Source organism: Cercospora beticola, chromosome 5, assembly GCF_033473495.1.
Source record: "Cercospora beticola chromosome 5, complete sequence".
NCBI classification, from domain to species: Eukaryota; Fungi; Ascomycota; class Dothideomycetes; order Mycosphaerellales; family Mycosphaerellaceae; genus Cercospora; species Cercospora beticola.
Window position 1 is genome coordinate 4,188,032 of NC_088939.1, and position 11,673 is coordinate 4,199,704.

Below are 11,673 nucleotides of genomic sequence, written 5' to 3' on the forward strand. Positions count from 1 at the left end.
ACGTCTGACGTCCAGGAGCCCCATGCACCAAGAAATTGCGGCTATGAATATGTACCATGCACGAAGCACGGAGGTCACCAGGACTACACATCTACAACTCCGATGGTGTGCAAGTTAGAGAACGCAATTCTCAGGTAGGAAGCATTCACACATTCATTCATTCTCCACAGTCTTTTCGTTTCGCGATGTTCGCACGCGTTCCACTCGTTCTTTGTCTGGCAACTGCCGCTTTAGCTTTGAATCTCGATAGTCCCGCCGCTTACTCTCCTCCGCTACAGCAGCCTTCAGCACCCGCAGCTCCGAATGGCTACGGCCAACAACCGACATTGACCATCACTCGAACCGTCTACAATAATCCCGCTGCTACGAAAGCTCCGCCTGTACCGCCTGTTCCAAGCAAGAATACTACCAGTCCTATCACCAGTTCTAACAGCATCGGCTCCTGCAAGAATGTGCAGTCTTCGAATATCCGAGCTGATGAGACAAGAGCTGCTGCTGTGAAGGAGGCTTTCTTGCATGGCTGGAATGCTTATGTCAAGTATGCGAATGGATTCGACGAGTTGGGGCCTCTGGCTTTGAATGGTACGAATAATCGATATGGCTGGGGGCTTACGATTGTCGATTCCATTGATACTGCCATTATTATGGGATTGACGGACATTGTGAATGATATGTTGGACTTTATTTCGGGAGTTGATTTCACGAAGACGGAGTTCGTTGAGGCGGATGAAGGCGTGAATCTGTTTGGTGAGATACAGAAGTGACGTTTTCTTGTGGTTTCTACTAATGGCCTTTCAGAAACCAACATTCGTTACATCGGCGGACTGCTAGGTGCCTACGACCTCATCAAGAGCGGCCAATTCGGCACATACGACCAGCAGAAGATCGATATGCTTTTAACACAAGCTACAATACTTGCCGATAAAGTTGCGTATGGCTTCAATACGCCCTCAGGCCTTCCCGCTGCGTTTGCCAACTTCACTTCTAATGAGCCAGTCTACGACACCTATACAGACCCAGTCACAAACACGACCTACAACTCAACCAACGCAGCATCCATAGGAACATTCCTCCTCGAGTGGGGCCGGCTGTCTGATCTAACAGGAAACTCAAGCTATCGAGAAATCGTCGAAAAAGCAGACAGCTACTTAATCAACCCTTCACCCGCACCTGCCTTGACCAACCTAATCGGCACACAATTCGATGTTGAAACCGGTAACATGCTCACAAAAGACGGCGGCTGGCAAGCAGGAGTCGACAGCTTCTTGGAGTACCTCATCAAATACTACCAATACGCCCCATCCAACGTCGCACAACAATACAAAGATTTCTGGGTCAAAGCCACGCAGACCACAATCGACAACCTGGTCATCCACCCTCGAGGCTTCAATCAACTCTCCTTCGTATCTCGTTTATCCGAAAACGGCACAGTAGACAATCTCGCAGATGATTTCTCATGCTTCGCAGGCGGGAATTGGCTGCTTGGTGGAGCTCTCCTAGACGATCCAAAGATCACTCAGCTGGGTGTGGACTGGACAGCAGGCTGCTATCATTTGTACAACACCTCCACCACAGGTCTAGGGCCTCTCGTGTGGTCTTGGTCCGACCAGCAAGGCAATACAGTGAACAAGAATTTCCAGAACGATGCTGCAGCTCTTCGTTCTGCCGCAGCACGAGGCTGGTTCATTCCGAATAATTTGGAGAATTGGTTTTCGAGACCTGAGCCGCTGGAAAGTGTCTTCTACGCTTATCGAATTACGGGTGATCAGAAATGGGCTGATGCGAATTGGCGAATTTTCCAGGCGATTAATACGACTGCGAGGACAGCTGAAGCTTTTGCTGCGGTGAATAATGTTGATATGCCGTATGGTAAGTCATTTTCTGAAACTTGGCGTTGAAATGGGGAGATGCTGATGCACGTAGGTGGCTCTATGAGCAACAACCTCGATAGTTTCTTCTTTGCTGAAGTTTTGAAGTATCTCTACTTGACCTTTGTCGATGGGAGCGTTGTGGATCTGTCAGCGTGGGTGTTCAATACGGAAGCCCATCCACTGCAGGCGCAGTGTGCTGGCGGTAATAATGCGAATCAAACTGCTGGGCGATCATCGTCAAACGGCCGCCAGTAGTCCGCTTCGCCGCCAGTCGAGGCACTCCGCATACATGGTTGCTTGTTGGACAAGGTAGATAACATTCCGTATAGAATTCTCGGCGCTACGCGCGCATGCTCGGACCGGATACATGAAAGAGTTTTGGTCGTAACAAGAGTCGTGATATGTGCATTATTACTATCAACAATTATCAGCTGCTCCCGCAAGCCCATAAGAAGGCACCCAGGCCGACCGAACATAACATAGGTATCGTCAGGTTGTCGTCCAAGCCCCACAAGTCGATGGCCTCGCTGATACTGGCGATCAAACCAGAAACCACGGACATGACGCCTAGTGCCAAAGGACCAGCGATCGTGGCCTGCTTCGGACTCAGTCCCAGGTACTCTCTCGCTGGAGCAGGTAGAGTGAGAACGCCTTGGAACGCGAAGCTATTCACACCCTGGTTGTATTCTTCCGGCGTATTCGAGGCAATGAGACCCCAGAACAACAACGCACTGGCCACTCCGATCACAAAGGCCGCGAGAGATCCAGCCAAACTCTTTCCCCGCCTTATCCTAGGTGTATACTTTCCCCAGAGTCTTCCGAACGTGCTCGCGGCCGTGTCGCACCAGCTGAGAAGCAGAACGCTCATGACAGCCACATCTTTCCTGCAAAAGTACATAGCTACCCACAAGCCTGCGATGTAGCTAATGACTCCGTTGTATCGATCGTGCGCCTCACTTTCTCTCATGAATGCGCCCAGACATCGTATGTATATCCTGTTGAACTCCGGCCATCGAAAACGAATCAAATCGACCGAGAATATCGGTATCCCCAGGCCGAGAAGAAGAGGATGTATTGAGCTCGTTTGGGCGCCTTGGTAGTATAAGAAGAGCGTCAAGAACCCAATACTGACATGCAGCACCTTGCGTGGTATTTCATGCTTGTGAACGAATGCACGCCATTCGCGATGTATGGGGATTAGGCCAAATGGGCTGGGACTTCGGGACAAGTTTCGCCAATATGCTGATCCAAAGCCTTGTGGAACTGCGCTTGCCGGCGAAAGCAGTCCATTCTGTTGTGCAGGCTCTTTCGCAGACCCATTCGTGAGTGCTTTCTCGTCTAATTTCCGTCTCGTCTTCACGGAATTGGGCGGCAGAGCTGTCTTCGCTCCAGTCGTAGTTCCATTCGCATTCGCTGTCATTCTTAACGACTCTCGTCTGATCTGCGGACTGCGACTTCTGCTCCTGGCGCGCATCAAGTCGGGATCTGTTTCCTCATGAACGCCGAGCTCATTGTGCTTATCGGTCGCGTGCTCCTCGATAGGCTCCACTGACGCGCTCGCACGCTTGCCCTTTGACCGCGTCGTTGGGGGAAAGTAGCCCTCTTTCCCGCTGGTCTCGGAGGGTGTCGGTGAAGGTGAGATCACGCGGGGCGTGTTTGGAATTTGGTACTGCGACGACATTTTGGGTAGAGCTGCTGCAGGTGCTGGCGCAATATGCACCGTGTGCGCAGCTGCCGGACCGCTGCGGAGCTGACGGGGAAGGGTTGGATTGCTTAGGTGGTGAGGATGCGTGCAGTGAAGTCGTCCGCTATACTGAATAAGCGGTTGTCGAAAGATGTGCGCGCAGGTATTCGACGCGTGCCGACAAGGAAAAGGTGGTTACGTCGTTGTTGCGAATCAAGTTTGACGCGTGCTGTGGAACGTTGACATGTTCGGCCTATCCGCGGTTTCCCGATCGTCGCTCGTTTGAAAGCCCCGAACGGCCGCTGGAAGATCACAGGCAGTAGAACTTCGTGCTCCGTATAACAAATATGATAAAGTGTCGGGTGACGGAATTTGTAAGAACTCTTTGCGACGACACTGCCACACGCTCGCACCCCTGTAGGCATCACATGCATAGCGTCTCGGACAGTCGGAAAGACTCACGTCGGGTCTCGGAAGAACTGCATCCGCCGATGCGTCCCTGCTAGACCAAAATGCGCATCTTGAACGTTCGAGACAACCAAATACAAAGATGCCATTCGACCTAGCAAAGTGCGCGAGGCCCAACATCCTGGCTCTCGAGCCTTACAGATGTGCCAGAGAGTATGTTTCGCTTGTTGACCATCACTTCACAGAACTCAATGGCTGACATTGCACTTCGAAAGTGACTACAAGGATGACGGCACCAACATTCTTTTGGATGCCAACGAGAACGCCTTTGGACCTGGTTTGGCGCTGAACAATGACGGCAAGCTCGCCAATGGCTCCTCTTCCAGCATTGAGATCGATTTGCTTGGTCTGAATCGATACCCTGATCCGTATGTGAAGATTTCACTGTTCTGTGACTCACGCATACACATATACTGACGATGAGACAGTCACCAGCACGAATTGAAACAGCACCTGATTAATCTGAGAAACACCCACGTTCACACCAAGAAGAATCTGACACCAGAGAACCTATTCGTGGGCGTTGGAAGCGATGAGGCTATCGATGCCTTGCTGCGAGCATTCTGCAAACCTGGCCACGACAAGATCGTCACCTGTCCGCCTACATATGGCATGTATGGCGTATCCGCCCAAGTGAACGATGTTGGTATCGTGAAGGTGCCTTTAGATGTCGACAACGACTTTGCTGCACAACCGGACAAGATCAACGAGGCACTGTCGGCCGATCCATCGATTAAAATGGTTTACCTTTGCAGCCCTGGCAACCCCACTGGCAACCTCGTCGACAAGGAAGCTGTTCGGAAAATTCTGGAGCACCCCACATGGAACGGTCTTGTTATTCTCGACGAGGCTTACATCGATTTCGCACCCGAAGGCACGTCGCTCGCCGAATGGGTGGCGGAGTGGCCCAACCTTGTAGTCATGCAGACAATGTCGAAAGCTTTTGGCCTCGCTGGTATTCGTTTGGGCGCAGCCTTTGCAAGCCCAGAGGTGGCGACTTTGCTTAACAACATGAAAGCCCCCTACAACATCCCGAATCCGACTTCACAGCTCGCCATTCAGGCACTGCAGCCTCAAAATCTCGAAGTAGGCCACAAGAACCGTGAAAAGATCATCCAGCAACGAGACAGACTTCTGTCAGAGATGCCGAAGATTACAGGCGTTGGACGCTTCCGGGGCGGGACGGCAAGCAACTTCTTGCTTGTGGAGATGACCGATTCTGCCGGTAAACCCAGTAATGAGGTCGCCTTGCAAGTATATGAAAGGCTTGCAGAGCGACGAGGAGTTGTGGTTCGCTTCAGAGGTAAAGAACCAGGGTGTCTGGGGTGCATCCGCGTCACTGTTGGGACGGAGCCTGAAGTTACTCGATTCTTGAAAGAAGTGAAGAATGTGCTCGAAGATGTGCACGCTGGCAGACTCAGTCAGCACTCGAAGGAGCGAGAAGAGCAGAAAGAGAAAGATGCAAATGGTGTTATTGCTTAGACATAGATGTGATGCTACCACCGCTACAGTACATCGTTAATGAAATGGGGACGCGTTGTAACGCGTGACGTCATAATTGTAGACTCGTACATGTACCATCGTAGCTCCAGCTGTCCATCAGTCCTTGCCTTTAACTTTTCATTCTTATGACAACAGAAAGTGGTGGAGGAATCATGAATGATTACGAGACGCGGCGGCTTGAGAAGATCAAGCAGAATCAGAAATTGCTTGCTGATCTCGATATCAAACCTGTCGTCCCTAAGGTAGCGCGGAATACTGATGGCAAACCACCGGCCAAGAAGCGCAAGGTCTTTCAAGAACAGACTGCGCCAGCGAGGAGCTCGGCTCGGATAGCAGCAGCGCCATCAAAGCCAAGTTATAACGAAGACGAGATAGCACGGCCTATAGCTTTACCTCGGTCGGCGGTGAAGAAGGGCAAGACCGGTGGTTCAAATCTAGGCTCAATAGTCAAAGGCGAGGATGAGCCTTTGGTGCCAAGCAAGAACATCGATGAGATCCGTGAGGGCTGGACTGCATGGTCGTCGACGGCTTCTCCTCCAACCAGAGATGGAGATCAAGTTTTCCACTTCGAAGACTACCCAGACTTCACGCCGAACAAGTCGCCCGAGGAAATGCTGAGAGAAGGCTGTTTCGGAGGATCGTACTATCGCCCTCTTCGATCGAGAAAGCTTGGGATCATAGTCGAAGACGATTGGAAAGAAATTCCGGAGCCCTGGATTTCGGGCTTGAATGTGGAACGATTCTTGACCAGTCCGCAGTATGATCCCGATGTGAACAAGTACAAAGTGCCGTGCGGACAGTCCATCGAAGAATGGGAGGCTGCAGGCTGGATATCTCATGAGCACGATGTGCGAGGCTGGTTCCAATGGTATACGAGGTTTTTCCGAGGCCGAAGATGTGAAGACGACGATAGGCAGGTGTCCCGATGGAAGAAGTGCGTTGGCGAAACAGGCAGGTGGAGACGGATGTTGCTGAAGAAGTATGGCCAGGCAGGTGTCAGGACTGTGTTCGATGATGGAGAAGATGAGGAGGGTGTTGAAGTTTCACCCGTCATGCATCAGACCTGCCACCACTGGGCTTTCGAAGTGCGCCAGCAGCACTTGGACGAATTCTGGCACGGACGCTGATGCAAATCATCTTAACTTGCGCAGTGCTGGTATTGCATGCGGCTCGTGGCGGCTTTCGAGATGATGGTTTGACAAGGTAGTCGTGAATGATGTCGGCGTCAAGCCGACATTAAACGCTCCTGCCACTGCCACTCTGATCCGCAAAAACCAGCAATGTTGCCATCATTTTATGAGCCATCCATGGAGCAGCAAGAGCTTGCCAGCAAGAATGACGAACTACGCACTCGCTTTCGAGGCTGGGGCTCCACGCCACAAGTGCACTGCTTATGCCAGCGGTTTTCGTGCCCCGGGAACTGTATCGATAGCTCTGCGTTGAGCGAAGGAGATTCTACCAGAAATATGCAGAGGCCCGAAGCTCAGCCACTCCGAATGTTCTTCGGGGATCGTCAAACTGGACTCAAGCGGTTGCCGAACCGATATGCACGAACAAACCCACAAGACTATGCAACACAGATGAGGGTGTATCGATATGAGACTGATATGACGGGAGGAGGGCTCTCTAAGGAGAAATTTAGGAGGTGGAAGGACGAAGGCGGTAATTCGTGAGAGGAGGTCAGTTCTTGTGTTGATAGCTTTGAACGCGATCGTGTATCTGTCTCTGAAGCGTCAATATATCTGCTTTGCGACGAAGTGAACATGATTGATGTATCTTGGGCGATTTGTGAACGAGAACCCTGAAAACAGCCACCGGCCGGGGAAGGCGGTTCGGCACTTGCTCCTGCTGAGCACGTGCCTTGCCCCACTCATAACTCATCACGGTGAAGGCAGTGACGGGTGCCGTCAACCCAGGCCAGGACTTCGATCGGATTCTACCACAGCCGGACTCGACACGCCCACACCGCATCTTCATCTTCGACCGCAAACGAACAAACATACTCACCTACGTTGAGGTCCACATCACACCAACACTGTACATCCCAGCAAGCGGCAAACGAGAAACCAGGCACGAGAATCGAGCTGTGAGCAAGAGTTGGCTGGAAAGAGAGAAAGAACAGCAGTCAACATGTCCACGGCAGCGCGGAGAAGACTGATGCGCGACTTCAAGCGCATGCAAACCGACCCTCCAGCTGGTGTCAGCGCAAGTCCCATCGCAGACAATGTGATGACGTGGTATGGCTCCCCAGCATAAGCTCGATCGCACAGCCCGGACTCAGGTCGAGGTCGAATGGCGACGAGCACAAAAGGTCGCTTAGATCATGAACACGGGCTAAGCTGGTGCACAGGAACGCGGTCATCATCGGGCCTTCAGACACACCATTCGAAGACGGCACATTCAGACTCGTGATGCATTTCGAGGAGCAGTATCCGAATAAGCCTCCAGGAGTCAAATTCATCAGCCAAATGTTTCACCCAAACGTGTATGGAACCGGAGAGCTGTGCTTGGATATCTTGCAGAACAGATGGAGTCCGACCTACGATGTCGCGGCTATTCTGACGAGTGTTCAAAGGTGAGTGGATACGAAACAGGCCCTCTCAGGGCTATATATGGGCGCTTGCCCTGTAACGATACTGACTGATCACTAACTAGTCTCCTGAACGATCCGAACACATCGAGTCCGGCGAACGTGGAAGCGAGCAACCTCTACAAAGACAACCGAAAGGAATACACGAAGCGAGTTCGAGAGACTGTGGAGAAGAGCTGGGAGGACTGAGGACGATTTGTCTCATTTGCATGAGATTGGGCATTTGCAGCAACACAATGGTGGTAGGAGCAGTACGGAGTTGGTTGCCTTGAGGGCAATGATACCTACAAGCCGTCGTTACAGATACGGCTGCGCTCAGACACCGACGTCTTTGCGTTTGGGAATGAATTAAAGCGTGGCGTTATGGCTAGGCGTCAGTAATGCTTGCATGATGGTATGACTCCTATAGTTAGCTTCAAACACTTCGTGTTTCTGACGAACAATCAGGCTTATGGTGCTGTTTGTCTGGAACATAATTCTCACGACATTCACGTCTGATAGTATCAACTGTACTACAACAAGAATTCTGTTGGGCGCGAGCAACGAACGATAGACTACTTCTTGAAGCCCTAACATATATTCAGCATCTGTAGACCACCTGCAGCCCGTATTCGTCTCCTAGCGGGCTATCTAAGCAGCGCATGCGGCTTTGTAGAAATCACATGCAAGGGCAGTACGTCCTGATCCGATCTCATTTGCACACATGCTGTGTATCGTTGCCAACATCGGCGAGCAGGATAGAACGGCATTGTAGCGTCTTCTTGGCCAGACATGAAGTAGTTCCCGCAGCAGCCGGACGAATGTGGCATGAGCATTTCGTGGTCATTCCAGTCCCACGGAGCCGAATTCCGGATTAGCTTTATCATGACCGACGAGAAGGATTCCAGCGGAACATGACACAGAAAAAGCATAGCAAGCATCAGGCTGCATGCCAAAGCCATGACCATTCTGCCAAGATCAAGAGGCGAGGTCAGTTGGAAGGAGGCATCCGCTAGCGTCTTGTCTAAGCGAGCCAATGAGTAAAACTATCGCCGACCCCCATCAAGCCTCAGGTTCAACATCACATCGCACTCCATCCCAATCGTAGCATTTCTCATTTTCCCCATCATGCTCACCACGAAACGACCCACGGAAACGACGGTTCTCTACACTGTATCGACACAATCTCCAAGCAAGACCATAATATCACGCCTCGGAACCACGATATCCTTGTCACTCCGGATCCTCGCTGGTCTTCTCATTCTCGCCTCTCTCGTGCTCGAATACGACCAAGCCTTGAACAAGCAAGCTGAGCATCAGGATGCTGGAAACTCATTGGTGTCTCTCGTAGTTCACAGTCCACTCGGACAGGTCGCAAAATATCTCTTCTTCACTTCCCTATCTGGCCCCTGGCGACTCGCGATATATCTCATTACATTCTTGCTCATCTTCCGAAGAGGGCATACTGAGGAGTCGCTTTTGGTCATTCGAGGTCTTGGAGTCCAAACTACGACCAGTAGTCCTAATTACCTCTGGACCAACTCTACCAGGTTCATCCCCACAAGCTTGATTCAAGACATTTTCATCTACGAGGCATTCAAAGGATTTGAGGTCAGGTACTATTTAAGCATTGTTGTCGAGGGAGAGGAAGATGTTGTTGTTGTTTTCCCGGTATATCCCGTATCAAGTGAGGCGCGTACTGGAACTTTCTAACGGAGTCGAGCAGAGCATTTTACCACGACGTGAATTACTGGAACAAGTCTGGAGAGGAGCCAGGGCTTGCCTGTACGAACCAAAATCTGGATGAGTGTGGGATTTGTAACCAAATCAATTGGACTACTCATCAGCGTCTACATCACGCGCTGGTTTTCCCATTAGGCCTTTCCGCGCCGCGTAGCGCGCATTGACGGCATCTGGAGTCTCCATCTGCTCGCGTTTCGCCAGTGGAATATACGTTCCGACTGTTCGAGGCACAGCACTGCCATCGAAGACTCGAGCACTTTGTTCAATAGGCCGGGAGCCGACTTCGCTGATGACTGGCTTCTGCCCTTGTGCCGAAACAACGTTCATCAGACTCCACGCTAGGACCTCGTCCATTTTCCTCTTGCGCCAAAGGCCCCAGAGCTCGTCCATGATGCCATTGCGCCCGTGCTTACCATCTTCAACACCAGTGGTTGACCGCTTGGCCTGCTCTCGGCCGCCAGCTTCTTCACCGATGTACACCCAGTTCATGGCGTCCTGGTAGCTGGACTTCGTTGCGCTATCATCCGCAGCGTGATCGGCATTCAGAACTTGCTCTTTGTCGGGAAATATGCAATCCCAGAGCACGAGTGGAACGTCACTCGCCATCTCATAATGCGGCTTGCCTGGTGTCTTCTGAACATCAAGCAAATCATCCACGACGCTAGGTTGTTCATAGCCTTGACCGACAAGGAACAGCACGGCAACGAGATGGCGGACCTGGTGCCATAGAAATGCACTGCCACGGACTTCGAAGTAGTAAAGCTTTGGCGATGCGCCATCACTTACCGCATTGTGGTGCGGGTCCACTTCATGTATACCAGCATGGAATATTCTGCGCTCCCAGTTCGTGATCTGTTTGCTGGGATCGACTTTACACAAATTGCGGAAGTCGTGCAATCCTTCATACTTCTTCGCTGCAACATTCATTGCCTCGATGTCAAGATATCCCTCTGCAGGTTTACTATTCTCGATTGGCTTGCTGCCAGGCAGTGGTGCAAAAGCTGGGTTCGTGAAAAAGTAACGATACCTTCGCTCTTTGCAGTTGAAGCGAGCGGAGAAATCTTCGCCAGGGTCGGGACACCATGCAAGGATACGAATGTCGGAGGGCAGGACACGGTTGATGAGCTGGATGTAGGGGAGCTCGTCTCGTATAGGATCAAACTCTTTTTCTGGTGGCGGAGGCTCCTTAACAGCATCTGGCATAGGACTGTCAGCGCCTTGACTCTCTGCGCCAGCGCTCACTTCGTTGGGCGCTGCTTGCTTTTTCGGCCTCGCACTGCGAACTCGTACGCCTATAACTTGTCCAAACGCGCTCACGCCACGATCTGTCCTGCCGCATTTGCTGTATTCAATGCCGTCCCAACAGACCTCTTCTTCACTTTGCCCAGGTTTATGCTCAGGGAAGATGAGCTTCACCTTTCGCATTGCTTTCCACAGCTCTTCTTCAATCGTTGGTAGAGGCGTCGTATTGTTCGCATGATGCTCGAAGCCATTGTACTTTCCACCGAGATATGCAAACTTTAATGCGATCAGGCGCGTGTGATATCTGCTCGCATCGAACCTTTTGGGTTCTTTCTTTGGCTTCTTCTTCGGGGGAGCGGGTGATGTTCGAGAAGAGTGTCCGTTCGTATGCCTCGTGTTCTGCGATCGTAACTGTTCCTCCAGCTCGCTGACACGTCTGATCAGGTCTGCATTGGACCAGGACGTGTAATCTGTGGCCATCTTCGTGTATTGAGTAGTGAGGCTCGCCCTACACGCGACTTTACCAGCGGATGTAAATCTTCTTCGAGAGATGCACGTATATCCAGTCTGATAGGAGCGCGACAATGACGGCA

The 11,673-nt window shown here is 51.5% G+C and overlaps 7 protein-coding genes across 7 annotated transcripts; 5 read left to right on the forward strand and 2 right to left on the reverse strand.

The window, feature by feature from the left end:
* Positions 1–185: 185 nt before the first annotated feature.
* On the forward strand, positions 186–2,126 carry RHO25_008820 (uncharacterized protein; the record flags this gene model as incomplete). The annotated part of the gene is made up of 3 exons (XM_023604624.1): positions 186–747; positions 799–1,869; positions 1,924–2,126. The coding sequence occupies 3 exons, from the start codon at positions 186–188 to the stop codon at positions 2,124–2,126; spliced, it is 1,836 nt and encodes a 611-aa protein (XP_023460501.1).
* A 172-nt stretch (positions 2,127–2,298) lies between these two features.
* RHO25_008821 (uncharacterized protein) lies at positions 2,299–3,552 on the reverse strand (the record flags this gene model as incomplete). Its single annotated transcript, XM_023604625.2, has 1 exon — positions 2,299–3,552. The coding sequence occupies one exon, from the start codon at positions 3,550–3,552 to the stop codon at positions 2,299–2,301; it is 1,254 nt and encodes a 417-aa protein (XP_023460502.1).
* Positions 3,553–4,105: 553 nt separating this feature from the next.
* On the forward strand, positions 4,106–5,505 carry RHO25_008822 (uncharacterized protein; the record flags this gene model as incomplete). Its single annotated transcript, XM_023604626.2, has 3 exons — positions 4,106–4,176; positions 4,239–4,391; positions 4,452–5,505. The coding sequence occupies 3 exons, from the start codon at positions 4,106–4,108 to the stop codon at positions 5,503–5,505; spliced, it is 1,278 nt and encodes a 425-aa protein (XP_023460503.1).
* Positions 5,506–5,678: 173 nt separating this feature from the next.
* Positions 5,679–6,653, forward strand: RHO25_008823 (uncharacterized protein; the record flags this gene model as incomplete). The annotated part of the gene is made up of 1 exon (XM_023604627.2): positions 5,679–6,653. The coding sequence occupies one exon, from the start codon at positions 5,679–5,681 to the stop codon at positions 6,651–6,653; it is 975 nt and encodes a 324-aa protein (XP_023460504.1).
* A 1,003-nt stretch (positions 6,654–7,656) lies between these two features.
* On the forward strand, positions 7,657–8,305 carry UBC2 (Ubiquitin-conjugating enzyme E2 2; the record flags this gene model as incomplete). Its single annotated transcript, XM_023604628.2, has 3 exons — positions 7,657–7,763; positions 7,877–8,101; positions 8,182–8,305. 3 exons carry the CDS (start codon positions 7,657–7,659, stop codon positions 8,303–8,305), a joined length of 456 nt encoding a protein of 151 aa, XP_023460505.1.
* A 918-nt stretch (positions 8,306–9,223) lies between these two features.
* On the forward strand, positions 9,224–9,808 carry RHO25_008825 (uncharacterized protein; the record flags this gene model as incomplete). Its single annotated transcript, XM_023604629.2, has 1 exon — positions 9,224–9,808. One exon carries the CDS (start codon positions 9,224–9,226, stop codon positions 9,806–9,808), a length of 585 nt encoding a protein of 194 aa, XP_023460768.1.
* Positions 9,809–9,931: 123 nt separating this feature from the next.
* On the reverse strand, positions 9,932–11,560 carry RHO25_008826 (uncharacterized protein; the record flags this gene model as incomplete). Its single annotated transcript, XM_023604630.2, has 1 exon — positions 9,932–11,560. The coding sequence occupies one exon, from the start codon at positions 11,558–11,560 to the stop codon at positions 9,932–9,934; it is 1,629 nt and encodes a 542-aa protein (XP_023460767.1).
* Between the last annotated feature and the right edge of the window lie 113 nt (positions 11,561–11,673).